The 23,289-nt window shown below is 39.7% G+C and overlaps 1 protein-coding gene across 1 annotated transcript in view; it reads right to left on the minus strand.

Moving 5' to 3' along the window:
• PLCXD3 (phosphatidylinositol specific phospholipase C X domain containing 3) overlaps positions 1 to 23,029 on the minus strand; it is a 119,584-nt gene extending 96,555 nt beyond the window's left edge. Inside the window, exon 1 of the mRNA XM_040977676.1 lies at positions 22,697 to 23,029. Within this exon, the coding sequence (XP_040833610.1) occupies positions 22,697 to 22,799 (103 nt within the window). The 5' untranslated portion in view covers positions 22,800 to 23,029. The remainder of the gene's footprint in view (positions 1 to 22,696) is intronic.
• Positions 23,030 to 23,289: the final 260 nt, after the last annotated feature.

Consider the following 23,289-nt stretch of genomic DNA (forward strand, 5'->3'; position numbering starts at 1 on the left):
CCAATTCCAAGACCCATCACTGAGCAGCTGAGAAAACCTAAGCCAACTGATTATATTCCCTGAGTGTCAGCTTCATTCTCATTGTTAATACTCCTGTAACATTTGCCTGGCTTCTCTTTGAAGGTCATGTCAAGCAATCAGGTGCATATTTTCTCAGATTCTGAGACTAAAACGGTACTTAAGACCAAGATGTCATTCCTACGATCCCTAATATCCAGCCCCTTTGTGCCATACTGACTTCCAAACTTTCCTCAGCACTGCAGTTTACTTCAGGGAAAAAAAAATCATCTCGACCTTAGAAGTCATTTTGAAGAGGCTGTCTGATATCTCAGTGCAATTTCCTACATATCCACTCCAGACTATTCTCTGCATGTATCAGATTGTGCCTGACCTAATTTGTAAAGACTACAATGAAAAGAGGCTCGTTAAAAACCTTCAGCTCTTTAGTAGAGTCCCTTTTCTCCCTCCAAAGATCTAGGTCAGAATGACCCAATAGCTATAGCTCAAAAATATCACAAAATCCAATGGCATCTGAAGAGAGATTACAAAGGGTGGAATGTCCAACAGTTGCTGGCAAACTTGTACTGTATTATAAGGTTTTTAGACATGTGCTCTGCTTCAAAGAAACTATGAACTGTGTAATGGCAAAGGCATGGGGCTGGTGCAGTGGATCAATAAGCTAATCCTCTACTTGCAGTTCCAGCATTCTATAAGGCACTAGTTCTAGTACCTGCTGCTCCACTTCTGATCCAGCTATCTGTTTATTACCTGGGAAAGTAGCAGCAGAGGACAGCTCAAGTCTCTGGGCCCCCGACCCATGTGGGAGACCTAGAACAAGCTCCTGACTCCTGGCTTCAGATTGGCTCAGTTCTAGTCATTTTGGAAGTGAAATAGCACATGGACTTTCTCTCTCTCTTCTCTCTTCTCACTTCTTCTCACTTCTTTCTTTCTCTCTGTAAATGTGCCTTTCAAATACAAATAAATACATAATGGCAAAGGCATTCCTTTTTGCAAACATATTACTTAGGAATATCAATAAGTCTTATAAAGTACATGCTCATCTAATGATTTAAAGGAAGGGATGGAAGGAGAAAGGAAGACATACTAATTCCTTATTACTAATTCTGAATAAACTAGACCCTGTACTTCAGGGGGAAAGTTTTTTTTCCATTTTTTTCTTGGTATATATGAAATTTCTAATGTAGCTGAATTTTCTTGTTTTTTTAAAAGGCATTTTCCTCTTTTGTCATCAAGTATAGAGAGCACATATAAGAGAAAAATGGGTCCCAAGTGGGTCAGAAACTATATGGAAACATGGACCCACAACACTAAAGGGTGTGGAGAAAACGCATTAGGAATCAAAATTAATGTTCTGATTAGGTTTGGGATGTAAGCAGCAAATGCTAGCTGAATTTGACTTAGAAAAGTGAAGATACACTGTAGTATGTATCTCTGTTCCCAAATTAAAAATGGACTCCCAATGAAAATTGTTAAATATATCTTAACAATGAGATACCGGACTTTCTGCCATTGTATATACCTAAAATGCCATGATTCACTTAAATGGCAGAATGATAGGCTTGCGACTGCTGTTGAAGGACTACATACAATTGTAACAATATAAGAAAAAACAATACAGAGGGTAGGTTGGGGGAGGGTGAAAGAGGAAAACCCTAAACCCATGACACAGTATCATGAAAAATATAAATTAAAAAGATTTATTTACTCTGCCTTTCAAATAAAGAAATCTAATAATTTTTTTTAAAGTGGAGAAATCAGAGACAATTTGCTGAAATGCCACAGCAATGATGGCAATCCTTCAACCGTCTGAGGGTAAAAACCACATCCATCAACAAATTATCTTAATGTGACTTGCATATATCATGGCTAAATAACTGATATTTAATTATCACAACAAATTGTTTATTAAACCTTCTGTCCACACTTGTTATACATTATGTATTTCGAATAAAAGCATTGGCTATTATTAAAGCCACTTGCACTGCCAGTCAATTATGTTTTGTTTTATTTCAGGGCAAATATGAAAAGACACAGAAATTTTTAATACCCCCCCCTTCCAAAATCAATTGTGCTTGGAGAGCAGAAATTGAATTCAGCTATGGAGTTTGGGAGGGGGGGCCCTCAAAATCCTTAGGTCTTCGGAAGCATGGGCCTAGGAGACACTTCTCACAAGAGGATCAATTATACAAATTGACTGGAGTCTAGTCACTCACTGCATTTGGCCTGCAACGTGATTGTTTTTCCATGAATCCCAGCAATGCCATCCTCCAGGCCACTCCCCGCTGGCCAATGGCCACACCAATGGAGTCTGTTGAGTTTGGAATTTGAAGCTCCAGATTTCAAACTTGGAAACTCCACAATCAGGAGAGCCTAAATAAGCACCCTTCCTCTATAAGAACTCCTTTTAGGTATTTTCTTCACGGTACTGAAAAGCAAATAAACTAATATGATCCAGTATTTCCACTTCTAGGAATAGACTCAAAAGAAATGAAAACAAGGACTTCCATTTCTATGTCTGTTCATACCAACATTATTTGCAATAATCAGCTGATAAAAGTGACTCAAGAGTTTTCCAACAAATGACTAACTAGGAATTGGAACTGTGGCATAGCAAGTAAAACTGCCACCTGAGACACTGACATTTCACACGGATGCTGGTTCATGTCCCAGCTACTCCACTTCTGATGCAGCTTCCTGCTAATGGCCACCCATGTGGGAAACAGATAAACTTCCAGCTCCTGACTTCAGGCTGACCCAGCAAAGGCTGTTGCTGCCATCTGGGAAGTGAGCTAATAGAAAATCTCTTTCTCTCTGTGTAACTCCTTCAAATATATTCTTTTAAATGGGTAAGTAAACAAAATGTGGTATATACATTTAATATATATGATTCACTTTCAAAATTCAATACAATTCCTACACATGCTACAACATGGACAGAACTTATAAGCACTATGCCAAATGAAGCATGTTGATAACAAAAGTGTTACATGATTCTAATTAAATGAAATATCTAGATTAGTCAAATCCATAAAGGTGGAGAAGAGAAAGGCATTTGCTAGGGGATGGAAGAGGAAGGCATGGAAGTCAGGGTTTCATAGGTTCCGAGTTTCAGTTGGGGAAGGTGAGGGATTCTTGAGATAGTGGTGCTGATAGCTACACAACAATGTGAGTGAATCTAATTACACATCTTAACTAAACATCTTAAAATGGCAAATTTTACATTGTGTATATTCTACCACAACAAGAATGATGAAATTTAAACACAAAAACTTCAAAACATTGATGTGTAGGTCAGTGAATATGTGCATGGACCATTATTCCTATATCAAAGTACCTTCAAAACATCTTTTCACAATCTCTTTATGATAAATTATATAAAACAACATCTAACAATAACCCTCTATTATAGAAACAGTTGAGTTTAACCAATTTTTAGTACTCTGTAGAGAAAGGGAGAGACAAAGATAGACTAATCTTTTAAAAACAAATCTTGCCTGGATAGTTCAAACTAATCCTGGTGCATTTACAGAGGCAATTTCCATAACTTAAAAATAATTGCTGCATGGTTTCATTACAAGTAAATGTTTGCCCATATTGTTGAAAGGATCTAGCACATGGCCCAGAATTTTAAAATAATTATTAAATATTAGACCCATAATAGAGGAAAATGTAAAATTCATTTAATTTTCACTTCAAACAGTGTCTTAAAATTTGATTAAGATGGGGGAGAGCGGCATAGTATTGCAGCTTCTAAAGACTGCTTGTGACACTAACATCCCACACTGGAGTGCTGGTTCTACCTCATTTTTTTAATATGGTCTAAACATGACTGGGTTCTGCCACATTTAATCTTTTTTTCCCTTCACCTATTTGATCAGCACAAAAGCTCATGTTCATTTGAAAACATTCATTCTTCTCACCTTTCCTCTGAATACTATTCATCCAAACTGAAAGTCACAAGTGAAAAGCTATAGGTAGCATGCCAGGCTCAGTGAGGCACTTTGCACATATCCTCATCTAATGCTTAACCCATGTGTGAAGGGTTGGCTTCAAAGCCAGGAACTGGAGACCAGGGTCTGTATGGGAACTATGCCTTTATCATATGCTAATTTCACACCAGCCACCCTAAGCAACCCTCTAGTCCTTTCTTGTGGTCCTCTCTCTAACTCTAAGTATAGTGAGGAGAGAGCATCACACGGTCTTCATTTTTTTAGTCTCAACCCTTTCTTGACTTCAGCCAGTGCTGTCACATTTCTGGATTTGTAGACTGGTTCTCACATTTTTACACAGCCATTTTAAACATATTGTGCTGATTTTTGAAACATAATTCTTGGTTTTGCTTTTGTTTTTTGCCTTATGGCTATCATGCATACTTTTGTCAAAATTTAAAGATAATTCCAAATTTCTTATACAGAAGTCAATAAATACATTAACAGAATTACTGAAAATGATTGTGTGGTTGAGTATTATTGCCCAACCAATTAAATAAGTCATGATCAACATCATAATTTAATTACCAACTTTCAGATAATTAGAATGCCAATCTAAAACTAAAGCAGTATTAAATGCACCATAATAGGTTTTTTCTGGAGGGCACAGTCCAAGCAGTGGACTGTGATAAATTATATAAAACAAGCATTTTTCTAAGTATTCCTTATAATTGATCATCATTAAGCAATCCTACACTTTTATATAGAAATTAAAAGAAGAGTCATGGAACATGTAGCATTTTAATGGCCAAAAAGAGCAGTTACACACATTTTTGGGGACTGAAGCTGTGGTTCATCTGGCTAATCCTCAGCCTGCATAGCCAGCATCTCAAAATGGGCATTGGTTTGAGTTCTGGCTGCTCTCTGATCTCTTTGCCTATCGTATGAGAAAGCAATGGAGGATGGCTCAGCTTTGGGGCAAATGCATCCACATGAGACATCTGAAAGAAGCTCCAGTTTGTGGCTTCAGGTAAGTTCAGCTCTGACTGTTGCAGCCATGTAGGGAGTGAACCAGTGGATGGAAGATATTCTCATTCTCTCTCTCTCTCTCTTGCTCTCGCTCTCCCCTCCCTGCAAATTTGTCTCTCAAATAAAAATAAATCTTTAAAATAAAACTCTACCCTGTTCAATTCTCATGTGATTCGTTTGAAACACATTGTTTCTGGGAATGGTTTCTATTGAAGTTTAAGATCATTCATTTTTATGAAATGAAGGCAGGAATTATGGAAGAATTTTCAAAGATGTATTTATTTATTTGTTTGAAAACCAGAGTGATAAGAAATAGAACTCCTAAAATGGCCCCAAGATAGTCACAGAGGTGCCAGATTGAAAACCAGGAGTTAGTAACCCATCTTTGTCTCCCACATGCATGGCAGGAGCCCAGATCTCCCTATAATCTGGTGCTTTTCCAGGCACATTAGCAGGAAGCTGGGTCAGAAGCAGAGCAAGAATTTACAAGCTGACACAGTAACATGGGGTACCATTGTTGTCAGGGCTTAACCTGCTACAAGATAACGCCAACCCCCTTGAGGGATTATAAATAATGTAGCCAAATTGTTTGTAGTCTCTAAGTTGTCTTACTCTCAAACCAAAATAATGGAAGCTTTTGAGCAAGACTACAGTCCCTTTGCACTGGCTTTGTCATTTCATAGGAGGGAAATATGTATTGCATGTTAACTGTACAGGACAAATTCTGGGCACTGTAAAAGGTCCAAAAACAAAGCTTATTTTAATACAATTTATGTTCTACTCATCAACAGATACTAAAAACACAAATAAGTAATTACTCACAAGCACTAAATAATTCATGGTCACTGTTAAGAAGACATTGCAAGTACTTGTTAGAAAAATGAAGTAAGGGGCCTGGCACAATAGTGTAGCAGCTAAAGTTCTCGCCTAGAACAAGGCAGGATACCATATGGGCACAATTCTAATCCCATAGAAAGAAAAGACATGGTTTAGCCCTGCTTCCCATCCAGCTCCCTGCTTGTGGCCTGAGAAAGCAGTTGAGGATGGCCCAAAGCCTTGGGACCCTGAACCTGTTGGAAGACCAGGAAGAAGCTCCAGACTCCTGCCTTCAGACTGGTTCAGCTCTGGCCATTGTGGGCACTTGGGAAATAAGCCAACAGATGGGATATCTGCCTCTGTGCATATCTGACTTTGCAACAAAAATAAATAAATGTTTAAAAAAAAAAGAAAAATGAAGTAAACATTGGCTATTATGATCTAGGAATGTCCCCTGAGAAGGTAACATCCTGACAACTAGAAAAAGAAGAAGGTCGCCCAGTGGCAATCTGAATGAAGATCCAAAAGAATCCAAGACAGAAATGTAGAGTGTAAAGGTCAGAAAGAATGCTTGGCTTAATGAGCAAGGAAACAGTGGAATGCACTGAGGTTCAAAGATAAAGTCAAGTAAGCTGCAGTGGGGGAGTTGACATAGGCCAATGGCATATCTGGTGGATACTTCTGAGAGTTTCCCTGTGCAGTGGGGCAAAGTGGTGCCAGCAACACTGGTGTGGAAATGACTGGGGCAGCCATGTAGGAGACAAGTGTGCTGAGACCAGGATGCTAAGAGTGAAAGCACTGAGGAGTAGAAAGATGTGAAATATATTGTTGGAAAAATATCCAACAAGCTTAAGTGATGATGTGGTTTTAGCACTTTAAAAAAAAGAAAATAAAGAATCACCTAAAAGTTTGGGGCTTGAGAAACTGATGGGCAATGGTACAAAATACTGAGAGAAAGCATGATAAGGGCACACTTGTCAACGGTGGTGACAAAGATAATTCTTTTCAAGTCATGTAAATTTATGGGTTAGTTAAATGTACATCATGGAAAGTAATGTCATCCATGAGGTTAGATTTCAACAGAAATGTCTAAATTAAGTGGCATTAATTTGGGAATTATTAGCATGGCATTATTTGAAATCATTGGATTAAATATGTGCATCTAAGATAAAGATAGTTCAAAGGGAGGGGGAAGGAAAAGATTAAGTTGTGGATACTGGAAGATTTCTTTAGATGCCCAGAAAAGACTTAGTTCATGAAAATGACCTTGAAGAAGCAGTCACTGAAGTGGTGAAAACAAGTGTGGTAAGGAATGACATCAGCAAGATGCCAGAATGGGGAGCTCCTGACTTCTCATAGAGACAGCTAACAGCAATGCAAAAGGAATCCAAAACCAAGTCAGAGGGTTCTTCACAGCAGGTGCCAATGAAATTAGTCACATTACACTCAGTGCCCAAAGCATAATCTCCAGCCCCCTCCACAATCTCCCACACCAAGTTGCAACTGTCTGTTCCCAACTTCTCCCCAGAGAGAAAAAGTGAGGTCTATATAGTATATTTCATGTTTTAACTTTAAGGGCAAGCTCTCAGAGAGACTGCCTTCTGTCTCAGCTGTATAGCAGGGCGGATGGGGCCAACATACTCCAGATTTCTGATGCTTAGTGAAAACAAAATTGCTCGGCAACTTACTGCTGCTCCAAAGAACTGGTGCCACAGCCCAGAGGCCAAGGTCATCTAACACCTTCACCCTTATGGCAGGAAGAGTAGAGTATGCAGCCAAGGTTCTAACTTTTCAATGCGCTAGCCAAGATAATGGTTTCTAGTTAACCTCACTCAAGGCATGACAGAACCCGCTCTACTCTACATGGTGGAGGGTTTCTGAGAACAAAAGGAGCAAGACAATGTGCTGCAGCTTCAGAGGACTGACAGTATAGCAAGCAGACACCAGAGGGAGTTAGAGACTACAAGTTCCTGAGAGAAAAAAAGAAACTAGCAAAGCTTTGCAATGAGAAATTCACACACAAGTCCATTGAAGACACATCCCCTGAAATGTTCTGAATGACCTCTGGATCCACACCTGGGCTGGTGGTAAAGACTGTGAGAGGCAGCAGTTGTTTTTATATATGTCAATACAAGGTTTGAAGAATATAAAGAAAGGAAGAAAACGGTATAATCCAAACAATGAAATAAATCCCAGAAACCCACCACAAAGAAAAAGAGAAACATGAATGACCTGACAAAGAGTTTAAAAGAACCACCATAAAAGTGCTCAGAGTTCAGGAAAACAGTGTAGGAAAAATGAAGATTTTGACAAAGAAAATAATACGTGAACAAAATGAGGATTTCAAAATTAATTTCAAAAGAATCAAACAGAAGCTTTAGAGATGGAGAATGTGATAGCTCAACTGAAAAATTCTCTAGTATTCAATAGCACACTTTACCAAGAAAAAAAGGAAGTTAAGAAAAGTTGCCAGGCCCGGCACAGTAGCTTAGTGGCCAAATCCTCACCTTACATGAGCCAGGATCCCATATGGGCACCAGTTCATGTCCCAGTGGCCCTGTTTCCCATCCAGTCCCTGCTTGTGACCTGGGAAAGCAGTCGAGGACAGCCCAAGACCTTGGGACTTTGTGCCAGTGTGGGAGACCCAGAAGAAGCTCCTGGCTCCTGGTTTCCCGTTGGCTCAACCCTGGCCGTTGTGGCCACATGGGGAGTAAACCAGCGGTCAAAAGATCTTCCTCTCTCTCTTCCTTTCTCTATTTCTGACTATCCAATAAAAATAAATTAATGCCTTTGTTTTTGTTTTATTTATTTATTTATTTATTTTGTTACCAACAGGACATCTGATACTGTCTGATCAGTGGAACAAAGAAGAATGGAAAAGGGTTCAATATTTCAGGACATATAGGAGACAATCAAGATGATTGATATGTGTATTATGGAATTTAGGGAAAGAAAGAAGTAGAAAACTTAAAGAACTAAAGGCTCACAAATTTACAAATTTGGTGAAGGAAATAGCTATCCAGATTAAAAAAAAAAAAAAAAGCAAAATCAGAAGAACCCAAATAAATCCGTACTGAGATACATTATGCTTAAAGTCAATGACGCAGAGAGAAATTTGAAAGCAGATAGAGACAACTGGTTCTTGATGTACAAGGGAAATTATATCTGCGACTATCTTAGTCGGTCAGAAGGGAAAAGCATGACAATGGTCAACCAAGCCTACCATAGCTGAGAAAAGCATTCTTCAAATAAATATATTCCCAAGTAGCAAATGACAGAACTTATTGTCATTTGTTCTGTTTACAAAAACGCTTAAGGGAATCCTCTAAATTGAAACAAAATGTGCTCAATAAAACTTGGAACCATATGAAAAGATATATTTCATCAGTAAAAGTAAATATATAGGCAAATAAAGAGTACTTGGACACTAGGATGTTGATGTTGCAATATAAAAATACTAAAAAAGAAAACTTGTAAAATTGACAAAAATATGTAATGTGTGGGCCTAATGATATCAAATTGTGAGAGATGGATGTAAAAATAGTCATTAATGGGAGTGAAGTTATCATCTCAATATTTTTGTTAATGTAAGCTGCATGGTAACCACCGTGAAACCCATAGCAGACCCCTTACTGTTGCGCCTCCCCAACATGGGAAGGTGAGAAAGAAATCAAAGATACAACAAAACCAAATAAAACCCAAGGGAAGGGTGAAAGAGTGGCACAGGAGCTGGAAGTCAGAGAACATAACAAAATGGCAAAAGAATGTCTTTTCCTATCATATTTTGAATTGAAATCCAAAATTCATCAATTAAAAGTTATCAACCAAGAGATGTGAAATAGATGAAAGGTAAAAACCAAGAGATATGTAGACTTATTTCAGATTTTAAAACATGCATAAGCTGAAAGTTTGACATTGGAAAACAAAATTCCAGGAAAACAGTGAAAATGTTTACATGAGACAAATCATATTTTTGTATTAAATATTATAATATTTATATATAGATCATATTTCTCAAAGAGTAATTACATATACACACATATATATTTTGTATTAAAGAGAATATTTTATTATATATAGATTATATTTTTGATAAAGAGTAACTACATGTAAACATATTTTTCAGAAAATGTAGACTTAATCAAAACTGCCAGATATAGAAGGTAAAATCACCAGGAATAAATGACATAAATGTATGTGCAGCCAACATTAGAACACGCAGATATATAAAGTAAAAAATCAATGAATTAAAGGTAGAAATGAACAAAACAACAGTACAGACTGAGTACTCCTCACCCCAAATTCATACCATGAGAAGTATTCAAGAATTTAGAGGTTTTTTTTTTTTAAACTTTTGTAATATTTGCATAGACCTTACCAGTTGACCATTTCTTTGGACAAACATTTGAGATTCAAAACAATCTGGAATATGTTACCTTTTGAGCACAATTTTGTGCTCAAAGGATTTCAGATACTGGAATATTTCTAACTTTGTAGTCAGCTTAGGGGTGCTCAGCCTAGAATTGATTTCATGTCCCCCATTCAAATGTGGATGCATCATCCAGAAAGAAAATCAGCAAGGAGGCACTGCATTTGAACTACACTTTAGATCAAACACGTAGAATATTCCACCCAGGTAGAGTAATAAACATTCTTCTCAAGTACATGGGGAATTTCTCCAAGACAGATCACACACTAGATCTCAAAAACAATTTCAGAAATTTTTAAAAATTGAAATCATACCAAATATCATCTCTGGAAACAATGGCATAAAGAAAGCAGTAGCAGGAAGATAACTGAAAGATTTATAAATGCATGGAAATTAAAACAATACACTTTTGAGTTTTAAAATTTTCATCCAAATCACTTTTATGTATGTATAATGGGTGCATATTTCTGGAATGTCATGATATTTCAATATATGTATATAGTAAATAATGCACAGTTAATATATTTATATCTTCAAATATCTAATGAGCCTTTATAGCATGAACAATTGAAATCCTATCTTCCAGTTTCTTTTCATATAGAGAAAAGCATCCTATCTTAGTGGCTTTCCTATGGAATAAAACCCCAGAATTACTGACTTGCATCTAGTTCTAGCTTGGTATCCATTAATCCACTCCTGCTGCTCCTCATCCTTTCCTGGACTCTGATAAATCTTAGTTATGATTTTAACTTCTGTGAGATCTGCTTGGTTTGTTTAGAACCCACATGTGACTGAAATCACATGGCATTTATCTTCCTGTACTTGGTTACTTAACACAGAGAGCTCCAGTTCCACCACGAGGTTGTCAATGACTGACTAGTACTTACATTGTATACATTACCCATACTATCTTTACCTTTTCATCAGTGTGTAAAAACTTGAATTAGGAACAAATTTATGACTGACCTGTAGAAAAAAGAAATGTAAAAAGAAAATTCGGAAAATGCTTGGATTAAAAACAAGATGGAGAATGAAAACAACACACACCACAGTGTGGGATCTGACAAAAGCATCACTAAAACTAAAAAGTTAACAGAGCTGCTAGCTATGTGTAAAAAGATCTAACAACAAATTCTGCAACTCAAAGAACTAGAGAAAGAATAAACAATGCCACAATTAGTAGATTCAAGCAAATGAAAATTAGAACGCAAACAATAAAATAATAGAAAAATTTTTTAAGTTTTGGGATTTTTTTAAAAGATAAAAACATTGACATTAACTAAGCTAGAGCATAAGTGTAACTGAAGTAAGTAAGAGCAGAAATAAAATAGAAGACATTACAACTAATGCCAAAGAAATTGAAAGAATCATAAAAAAAAAAGACTGCCACAATTATATGATAGCAGAAGAAACAGCCTAGAATCAATTAAACATCTGTTGACAAAGAAAAAAAAATTACAGAACAAGATTTCTTTGCAGGTGAATTCAACCAGTAATTTAACACAAAATTTATGTTGATCCTTCTCAAAGTCTTCCCAAAAATAGAATAGAAGTGAACACTCACAATTCATTTTATGAAATCAGTAATACCTTAAAATCAAAGGCAGAGAAAGATTCTACATGAAAACAAAGTACAGGTCAATATCTCGGATGAAAATAGATTCAAAAGTTGCCTAAAATCCTAGCGAACTGAATGTGACATCACACTGGAAGAATTATTCATCATGATCAAATGAAATAGCCTTGGGAGCAAGAATGTTTCAACATATGAAAACGAATCAATGTGACATAGCATGTTAACATAACAAATGATAAAATCACATGATCATGCCATAAGATGCATAAAAATCACTTGACAAAACTCACTCCAAAGATGTAAAACAATCTCTATAAAGAACAAATCTGGATATACAAACTTTCCAGATTTCAAAATATACTACAAAATGTAGTAAGCAAAACAGTATAGAAATCGCATCAATACAGACATACAAGCCAATCACTCTCAAATAAATCCATACATAGTCAATTTACCTATCAGAGGCTACCAAAACTACACAATAGGTAGACATTTCAACAATGTTGAGAAAACTGGATACTCACTTTCAAAGAATGAAATTGGACACTTAAAAAACACACAAAAATCAGCTTTTAAAAAATGATTTGGGACTATAAAACTCCTAGGATGAAAACACATAGAAAATGTCTTTAGAAATTGGGTTTGGGAATGATTGTTTGGGTATGACACGTAAAGGAAAAGCAGATAAGCAGGCTTATGTCAAGCTGAAAAGCTGCTCTGCAACAAAGGAAATAGTCATGAGGGTGAAAGAGAAACCTACAGAATGAAAGAAAGCATTTACAAAATAAACTCCTATAATTCAAAAATAAAAAATAAAAGCTACCAAATAATCAGACTAAAAACTTGAGAAAGAACCAGATAACCAGATTATATATTTCTGCAAAGAATTATGAGATGGTTAAGAAGCACATGAAGGGGTATCCGACATTACCAATGAGCACTGAAGTAAAAATAAAATCAGCATGATATGTAAGTTTATATTATTAGGGTCATTTCATACCTGTAAGCATAGTTCTTATCAGAATCACATAAATCACTGTTTGCAAGGATATAGAGATATTGAAGTAAGAATGTAAAATGGCCCAGCTTTTATGGAGTACAATATGCTAGTTCCTCAAAACATTAACAAATCTGCCGTATAACAGAGCAGTCACACTTTGGGATATTTTTTCAAAACGATTGAAACGACAGCCTTAAGTCAGGATCTGCATTCTCGTGTTCACAAGCTAAATGTCTTCAGATCGATGGGATAAAGAATCTGCGACTGACACACAGAATGGACTATTATCCTATCATAAAAAAAAAGAACTCTAAGATTCTTCTTACCAAGCTGTTGCATATGACAAAGAAGAAAACCTCTGCTCTCCTAAAGTCAAAGCAAAGGCTTTGAGTTTGAAGTAGACAGAAATACAGGTGCATGCCACACACACAAACATATCTGCATGCTGCACACCTACTGACCCAAGACATTCTGACTCTGGAGGCAGCACAAGCTTCTCAGAAGATCTAGCTCCCCACCAGGAGAAACAAGCTTGGCTATTAAGACATCACCAAGATCCCCCTAAGCACTGAGTCTTCCTGGAGGAACACAGAAAACACCACCTGTTCCAACAAACTGTAAGGAAGTTCTATGATTCTGATATCCTCAATGGCAATCCCCTGATCATAGTAGATGGAGACAGTAAGAATTATGATTGGCTAGATCCTGATTACTCTGTTTTTGATGTTATTAATTAAATGGGAATAATCTAAACTGAATACAAATGGATAATTATACCTATACAAATGGATAATTATGGAAGCAGTTGGGCATTTGGCTGTGGGGTTCATGCGTGAGATGACAGTGTTTGAGTTTAAGGCTCACCATGGGCTCTTAACTCCAGTTGAAGCAGACTCCATGGGGTAAAGAGAGATGGCTCAAGTAGTTGGGTTCCTATCGCATATGTGAGAGACCTGGACTGAGTTCCCAGCTCTCATTGTTGGCATCGGCCATCTTGGCATTTGTGGGAGGTTGGGGAGTGACCAGCTGATGGGAGCTAACTCACTCTTGTACACACACACACACACACACACACACACACACACACACACACACTTTGCCTATCAAATAGTGAATTTTTCAAAATAAAAGCAATAAAGAAACCCTGTCATATGGTACAATATGGCTGATCCTTGAGAACATTACGCTAAGTAAACCAATCACAAAAGAACAAATATTACGTGCATAATTCCACCTACAAGAGCTATCTAAAGTAGTCAAACTCATCAAAGTAAGAAGTGGGGTGGAAGTTGCCAAAGACTGGTAGAGAGAGAAACAGGCAAAGTTCCTACTCGCTGAATATAAAGTTTCAGTCATGTAAAATGAAAAAGTTGCAGAAGTCTGTGCTGCATCATGGCAATATAAGCCAGAAATACTACATGTGTATTTTTAAATATGTTAAGAAGATTAATCTCACGCTCTCTGCTTTTACCACAATAAAAACTGCAAACAGGGTAAGAAGCCAAAGGAAGAATAAATTTCAAGAAGAGGCTTGAATCAATTCAAATGTTTGCAAAAGACAAACTAAGATAATAGAAAAGTAAGCATTAGCTTTGGCTAAACGTAGATCGTTGGCAACCATCGTGAGGACAACTTTAGCGCTGTGGTTGGAAAAAGAGTGTGCTTTGCATGGACTAAGAAGAGAAAACAAAACAACAGCCCGGAGACAGGCTGTCTCCATAAGCCTCAACAAAACAGCATTGTGGATGGAGAGGCAGGTCTGGGATTCAATAGGGAATTTTTAAAAGAGGATATTATGTTCATGTGTATGCCACCTGGAATGACCCTGTCGAGGAAGAGAAAAATAATGGTGAAGGAGAGAGCAGATAAAAGAAGGAGGAATCAGAAGATTCAAGTGGATGGCATTATAACAGAAGTGGCAAAGTTGAGGTAGAAGCAGATACATTCCTTTTTCTTGTTTAAAGAAACTACAAAGTACACATAAATTGATGCAAGCAAATTGGCGGAGACAGGGGTGTGGAATGAGGACATTCTTTTCTGTTTGGATCTTTGAGTTTCCATAACAGGTGAGGTAATAGTTCAGATGAGGTAGAAGAAAGTATTGATTTTATATTCCATAAAGAAGAAAAATATTTTACTAAGGAAGTATAATAAGACTTTGTCAATTCTAAATGCCCACTTAAAATTCATGGTCAGAAATGTCTAATACATGTAATCATTTTATCTGTTTGAATTTTCTCTAGTAAAATTCACTCACTGAGGATCAGAATTGGTATAAAGTTGAATTTGAGTTGAGGTTTTCCAAGTAAGTAGAATAAGAAAAGTGAGACAAGAGAATTAAGGGCATCCATGGACTCTAATAATACATCAAGGAATAGACAAGACATAAAAAGATATGATGAGGTAACAAAGATGCGACAAAACTTCAGAACTTCACATTTTGCAGCCTTCCACTCTAGCAGCATTGTCATGCCCACTGGGCACCCTTTGACTTGAGAAAGGCTCAGGTTAGGTAGCAGGGGAAATGTGGCTAGTGATCTCTTCTCAGGACTCCATATGGCAGCAAACGTGTCTGGCATGGAACATGCAATTAAGATAACGCTCCCATTTGCCTATTAACACTCCTTCCAACCTATCTTCTTCTTCCCAGCAATCGAGTGGGGACCTCCAAAAACGCAGTCCAGGAAACTAAGATTACCTTTCATCATAGCTCCCTCTCCCCCAGGAAACAATGCTGCACATGGATTGAAGAGCCATGCTAGCTTTTATAATGTTGACTAAGGACAAACACAGCAGCTTCATAAAAATTAACTCACAGAAAGCACTCTTCTGTGTAAACGTAACATTGGCTGGCGTGTTAGAGTAGTGGAAGCCCTGTCCACTCCCGGATCTGTATTGAAGTACAGGAGCATAACAAGAGCACACAGAACAAATCCTTGGACCATCTGTTGTAGCACCTGGTTGCCAGAGGTGACTAATCCTTGCTGCTTCTCAGGAATATTGCTTTCTCATCCTGCCCTTCTCTGACCCCCTTTAATGGAGCAGAATACACCACAGGGTGCTGTGGAAAACTTCTCACAGCAGATTCTGCCTGAACCATCTGGAATATGTGACTGAAATACTGTTTTGGCCCCTGGGCTTTGGAGCCTCATCCAGATCAGGAGAAACATGAAGACGTACAGACATCTTGAAGACAATGAACTCCATGACTGTGTTTAAGTATTTCAGGTAAGTATTTCAGGATGGATCCATCACAGCATGTATACTCATGCTTAAAAATAAGCATTTGTTGGTGAGAGGCATTCTCACTGGTAATAACAAATACATTTTCCAGGAAACATAGTCCACCCCTTTAAGAAACAAGAATTATAATGTGTGCATATGTATGTGTGTTATGTGTGTCTCTGATTTCATGTATCCATGAAGGGTCAAAAATATTAATTACATTACTAAGATGCCTAAAATTTGTTTGGTTATGTCAGATTGTTTACCTTTATTTATATTATTTCAGAACACAGAAAGGGAAATATATGAACCCTAGCTATATTCCTTCTTGAGATCTATCTAGAATGATTAGAAAGCACCCATTATAACTGCACTTATCAGAAAGTTCAAGAAACTTCCTGACAAGAAAGTTATGCCAAGATAAAGTTGACACAAAGTAGGCTAACATTGAAAACAATGCATAGTAGAGAACAAAATCCCATCTCACACATTGTTTTATGCTCAGCCCTCACAGGCTTGTATCCTAGGGCAAAAGGGCACAGCAAAATAATCAATAAAGTCCTGGCAAAATGATGGGAAATTTTAACAGTGCTGACACTCCTGGCTTCAGTAGCAATGGCAGAAAGCACTGCAGTAGAGGTTGGGATTAGTAGCTCCTAAAATGAGGACCCAGCCCTGGGATGCACTGTTGGTTGTTACACATCAACATCCTCCCTGTTCAGTCTCCTCAGACACAGCACTGGCTTAGATATTCCTACTTAACCTGTGGTCATGCTTTGGGTATAAAACTATGAAGGCATAACTCACATAAAGCAGCAAACTTAACTCCTGAAAGCTTCACCCAAATAGAAATGAATGAAAATATCAGATACTGTGGAACATTCCTGATAGACTTAAAGGCCACACCTAAGAATTCATCTGTAGATTTCTATTCAGTAGATATTTGGGAGAACTAGGACTACTGACAATATCGTGACTCTGACTTTACTTCTGGAGAACTCTATCTTTGCACTGGTGTGTATTCTTTGGTTAATCTTTCCTCTCCCTGCAAATCTTCCCTACTGTTAGTCCTGACATTTGGCACTCAACAGTCTTCTTTACAATTTACTCTTTCGATTCAGATTGCATGGTGTTGGAATTAAACAAGAGAAGAAAAACTTCAAGTAAGCTATAATAAATTTCCATGAATAAAGTAGGTCAACATATAAACACTGTGGTATCTAGCCATTAGAGAAATGTGCCTGTCTATGTGTAATGTAACCATTTTACATTATCTAGAACAACTGAAATTCAAACAAGTGACTTTATGTACACTTAAGCATGCTATAATTGCACGTAACCATGCTTCCAATAAGTGAGGTGTGGCTTACAAACACAATCAAGACTGATCATTTCCTTTCTGTCAATACCACTTTGCTCGTACCAGTATTTGAGATGCCCAGGGCCAATAAGAGAGGGCCAGTATTCAGTAGCTGAGTGATCCTGACCCCAGCTTTCTGCTGCTGTGGAGTCTGGGAGGCAAGAGAGTCAACACAGGTACTTGGAGTCCTGCTAATCTGTCACGTGGGAGACCTGGACTGAGTTCTCAGCTCACAGCTTCAATAAACCCTTCAGGATTTGTTGGGGGGCATCTGACGAATGGAACAACAAATGGGAGCTCCCTGCCTCTCAAAAAATAACACCAAAATAATACAAGCCAATTTACAGTTTGCTTTTGCTTCACATGACTTCCTGATGCTGATTACCAATATATTTTGCACACATGAGGCTACTTTTACTCGAGTGATGCTGGAAAATCTAGCTTACACTGAACCAACATACACCTTTTAAATATAATAAAAGCAGTTGGGCATGTGTAAGGCAAGGGTGCCCCCAAATAGACAAAGAACCAACTCAGATCTGTTTCCTAAATTGTCATTAGTGTCCACTAAGCTGGATGATTGTTGGTGCTGTTGATGGCCAATATCCATGAACAGCCAGATTTTAAGGAAATGAGAGGCAAGATTTTACATTTATCACAGTGACCTAATTTGAACACTTAAATAGCAATTAACTCACATTTAAGGCTCCCGGTGAACTCTAATGTCAGCTATCAGAAATGTTCCCTACCAGGGCCATTAGTAGAGTCAATTATGGGGTTCTGGTTTTCAGTCTTATTGTCAGTTTGATCACTTGTGGATAGATTGTACTGCCCAATTGGAAGAGCCCCATGAAAAGCTTATATTTAAATTCAGCTCTGATACCTAGGGATAAATTCCCCTTAGAGATATGCTGAAGTCCTGGTTAGTACAAAGTTGTCACTGAGATGATATGAGAGGTGGGGGCTGAGACACTACAATTCTAACCAAGCCCCTGTGGACCCTGCTATGGATTCATGGTCATCGTTGAGAAGCAAAGCTGAAGAAGACCACTGAGAGTCGTGTGAAAAAACAGTCCATGAGGCACTTTGGAAATTCCAGGCATCAGGAAAAAAACAATTTATGGTCTATGCAGTCTGACAGTTTTCCCTTTCAACAACAGGAAAAGCAAAACATGGAATCACAAAGGTGGAAAGACAGCTATCCTTAGTGATGGTGTTGCTTTTTAATTGCCTTGACAAGGTCTTCCTTGTCACCATCTTCACTAAAAAGACTGGGCCAAAAATGTGCCTTGGCTATTAGACCCCATCACAGGTCCATCCTGTCCATCCTGGTGTCCCAGTTTAAATAAGAATAGCAAATTAGAAACACACACACTCACACAAACTAGTAAATCGGAAAGACAAGGTAAAAGAACTCTGTTGGCTCAGCAAGAGTTCATTGTGACGACAGAAATGAATAAATAATTTAAAAATTACAAAACACAGAAACCAGAGTCGTACAAACACCTAGCTTCCTTGAGTGAAACTGTTGCTTTATTAATGGTGTTGGCACTTTCTAAAGGAAACTAAAACAATCACAAGTATAATTACTGATTTACAAGGTATTTCTACATTTATTCTATGAATGAAATGTGTAACTCCTTGCTTAAGAAAACACACTTCTCTCAAGTTCCAGTCCCTAAACATCTTGACAGGTTGATCAACGTTGCATGATCACTTTGCTGTACTAGGTAAGAAATATTTTCATCACGTACCAGAAAATGCATAGTGCCCCCTTCCTTGAGCTAAATTCTTCCAAATCTTCTGGATTTACTATGCAAGGACCCCCTGTCCTGTGACTAGATTATCAAAACTGTATTTATTGCCATGGTGGGGCTTTTATATGATGTTACATCCATGTTACATTGTGGAAACAAAGTTTTAAAACAAATTTGATGACCCCAGATTTGAAAATCCATGTGCAGTTTTTCTTGCGCAATGATTCTGGAACCAGCAAAAGTGTGCTTCAAAGATGTCCAATTTTCATCACACTCACCTTCACCTGAATTTGATCTTTTGTCTTCCTGCATCCGTATCTGTCTTCTCTCACCTGTCTGTGGTGAGAAGATGTACCATTCACATCCCAAAACCCCATCGTTCAACAAATACAGATGAATGAAACTCAACTGGGCACCCTCAAAGAGAGAAATAAAGGACACTGACATCTGAGAGCTATCAGTGCATCTGGCAATGCCACTCCTTCGAAAAGTGAACTACAAGAACAACCACCGACACCAGTTGCTAACCTAATTGCTCAGTCCAGTCAATACCAGATTACTGAACCATTTAAATGCGGAACAGGCATGAGCAACGGGGTTCATCAAGCATTCAGGATGCAGAGACACTGAGAGGTGCCAGCGCTGCACTGATGATCGGGAATATCACAGGGGTGCACCTTGTTCTTTGCTCCTGCGCTGGGAAATCTGGGTCAGCTGGCCCAGCTACGTGGCCTTCTAACAGCTGTTTCACTCTCCAGTTGCTTCGCCTAGGAAAACCTGAAGCTTTGAGGATGGCTGAGCAGCAGTTGCCCTCTACAGAAACACTTGTCTGGTGCACCAAGAGTGGGCTTAAATAGTGGAGATAATTGCTTAATTCAAGCTCTAGCAACTGGCCAAGTAAACAAGTAGCAGCCAGGAAGCTATTAGCATGATTTTAAGGCAATTATTCCATTAGTGTTTAATAGTCTCCAATTAGTCTGCTTTGACTATCAAAGTTTGAACATCTTTCTTCCCCAAACTCTCAGTATCAAGGCAGAAAGGAGGTGCCAAGCTCATTTTATTTTAAAACCTGACTTCACATGTCTGGACCTACCAAGCTTGATTTATAGATTCACAGAAATAGAATCACAGATTTTGCAAAATGTGGGGAAGGGGAGATGCTAAGATGTTTTGGGGTGAGAACGTGAGCATTTACAGGGGACACATTTGCACATAGCACTGACAGAGTTGAGAAAGCAAAGGAAATGCCCACAATGTTCAGTGCCATCAACCTTGTGTCTTTTCTCTATCATCAAAATACCAGCCCCTAATTGCACACTTCCACTTTGTCTTATGGAGAGAAGAGGAATATTGCCCTGTTCTAGCAATACTTAGTTCTTTCTCTTCATTTAGTTAGTACAAGAGAACTCCAAAGATTCATGGAAAACCCATATTATGAAAAAAAAAAAAGCTGCACCTAGATTTCAATATTTTTTTCACACCAAAGTAACCAACTTTTCATTTTATTTTTTTTTTCCATGATCTTTTGGAAGTGCTCTCGTCCTTACTGCTACTGAATCACCCAGCCCCAAATGCTAAGACCTGTTCCTCCCAAATTCCTAGGGGATCTTTCCTTTGGTCTTAATTGAGGTTGAGATCAACAAACTGAGTGAAGATCATTTGCCTGTAATGAGATTTACATTTTTCACCAATAAAATGAATAATACCAACATGACCTGCTTCGTGGGGGTTGGAGAAGAATGTTCTGAGCCCACATGCCTCGCCATGCTTTGCAGAGTGAATTACAGACACACAAGGCGTTTTCAGGCATGGCGTCACACCGTCCACAGAATCAGCTAGGCCAGCTCAGGCTCTTCTCTGGGCAGTCCCTCACCTGTAAGAAGGCTGTGCTGTGCTTCTTGCTTCCTGAGCATTCACAAAACATTGAGGTGAGACCACAAGGAAACAATTGTCCGGAAACAACGTAGGCGGGGAACAAGACGATGGGAAAGCTTGTGGAAGGGAGACGGGAATTCTGCCAGCATAATTGTGTGCTTTCTACTGGCTCATTTAAAAGAACCTATTCCCAGGTTCACCCAGAGAGCCAGGCAGGTGCAGAGTGGAGAAGCTGGAGTGTTCTTTTCCTTGAGAAGCTGGGTGAGCAACCAGGGCAAAAGGAAACAAGCGCTCTGGAACCAGCAATGGTGGGGTAGCTTGGCCCACCACAGGCACCCACCCGCCTTACTAACATTCCAGTAATTTCCAAGAGGACCACTTGGAATTTCAAAAGGGACTTCCTTTCTACTTTCTGGGGATAACTAGTGGTGGTGGGGGGAGCTAGGACAAGGGACATAAAAAGGGATCCTTTACTGTTCTGCTCAATGACTGCTAGAGAATTTGAATGGGCCAACTCCAGAGGAGGGAGGCTAGAAGGTTGAACTTAACCATGCAACTCAGGTGGACAACCTATGAGTAATTTGCCCTCTAGCCCAGACTTAGCAGGATCAGGTGTGTGCTCCCTCAGCCCACGTGCACAAATTGGTAACAACGTGTGTCCGGCCAAGTCCGCAGCTACCAGCGTTAGAAAATGTCCTGCAACGACCCACCCTCCGGCCACCTGCACTAGAGGCTGCTGTGTGCTCCTGCCGCAGAAACCTGCCCAGCTCTCTGGTCCAACTCACTCGCGCCATGCTGAAACCTCTTGATGTCTCCCACTCTTCCCGGCTTTGGCTGCGCTTCCTTACAGGCTGTAGGCACAGCGGCGCAATCCCCCCACCCATACTATTTCCCGGTTAATCCCATGGCTGCCTACGCAGGTTCCCCTGCTGGCCTTTGGGGCCAGGCAGCAAGCGCCGGGTCAGCAGGGAGCTCCCAGCCGGAGCGCGATACATTGTTAACACGCCCTGGGACCAGACACTCCAGACGGTGACCACTGAGCCAGGGCCCTTTGGGTCCAAGCAGATCAGGAAACGGTGTCATCTGCCTCTCGCCATCCTTTTAGCTCCCGGTCAAGGGCGCGCTCTCACCTTTGTAGGTCCCTGAACTTTAATCACTCTTCTGGAGCGTTTTTGTCTCTTCAAAGGAGACTGGGGACGAATATTAATGATTCGAATAGGTTCGAACCGAGAATCTACCAAAGATGTTCAATTCTGTGCCAGGGATGGACTCAGGTGCAGGGGCCAGAGTCGAGCCCTGGGGCGCAGCTGGAGCTCACCCCGTATGGCCACCCCCAGACTCCAAAATCATCCCACCCCTCAAATCTACAGGGCAAATCGTGAGAGAGTAATGCGTTTTCCTCTGCCCCAGCCCTGCGCACACAGACAGTTTCAGACTTGGGGGGGGGGGGGGGGAGGACGGAGGGGCACAGTCACCTTGCCTCTTGGAGCCAGAGTCCCCCAGAGGTTTGGAGAATGCTAGGAAGCCCCCAAGCTACCAAACCTCATCCTAGAGAACCCCGAGTTTTCCTTCCATTGGCCCCGCGACAAGTTACCGTTTAGCGGCTGATAAAGCAGGGCGGGGCAGGTGCATGCAATGGGCGCCGCGCGCCGGGTAGCAGGCAGCCTCCACGCGCCTACCTGGGATGGCTAAATTGGTGAGGGGGATGCTGTGAATGCTCTCCGGGAGAGTTGCCATCCAGTCGGCGAATTTGAGCTCGTTTCTCCCCTGGGACGAAGCCATCGTGGCGGGTGGAGGGTGGCGGGCGGCGTGCAGCGCGCTGCTCCTCGCGCTCCTCCGGCAGGCTGACAGGCTGCTGCCGCTAATCCAATGTTTGCTCCAGCCCGCTGGAGTTTACACTCCGCTCTGCGCCACACCCACAGGATGGCGCAGACACATGCTAATTTTAATAATTATTCAAAACACCCCATGCTCCCTGAGTGCCTGCACCTGACTCCGCTGGCGCTTTTGTTTCTGACGTCGGTGCTCAGCTTGCTCCTCCAGACACCCTCCTCCAATTTTACCCCTCCTGAGCGGCTGTGCTTCCTGTAGCCATAGCCCTTCTGAGCGTCCCTTGGCTTGATCTTGTGTTATGAATGTATCTTCGCCCTACCCCCAACTTGATTTTACTTAACTGCTCTGTCCAAGGTCTGGCTGTGCCCTCTTGGTGTGATTTCCTGATCCCTCGTGTAAAAGGACAGTTTGCAAAGAAACCTGCCTCCCAAGTGCACTC

The sequence above is a fragment of the Ochotona curzoniae genome, unplaced genomic scaffold (genome assembly GCF_017591425.1).
Source record: "Ochotona curzoniae isolate NIBS_2020 unplaced genomic scaffold, NIBS_Ocur_1.0 contig_2754, whole genome shotgun sequence".
NCBI lineage: Eukaryota > Metazoa > Chordata > Mammalia > Lagomorpha > Ochotonidae > Ochotona > Ochotona curzoniae.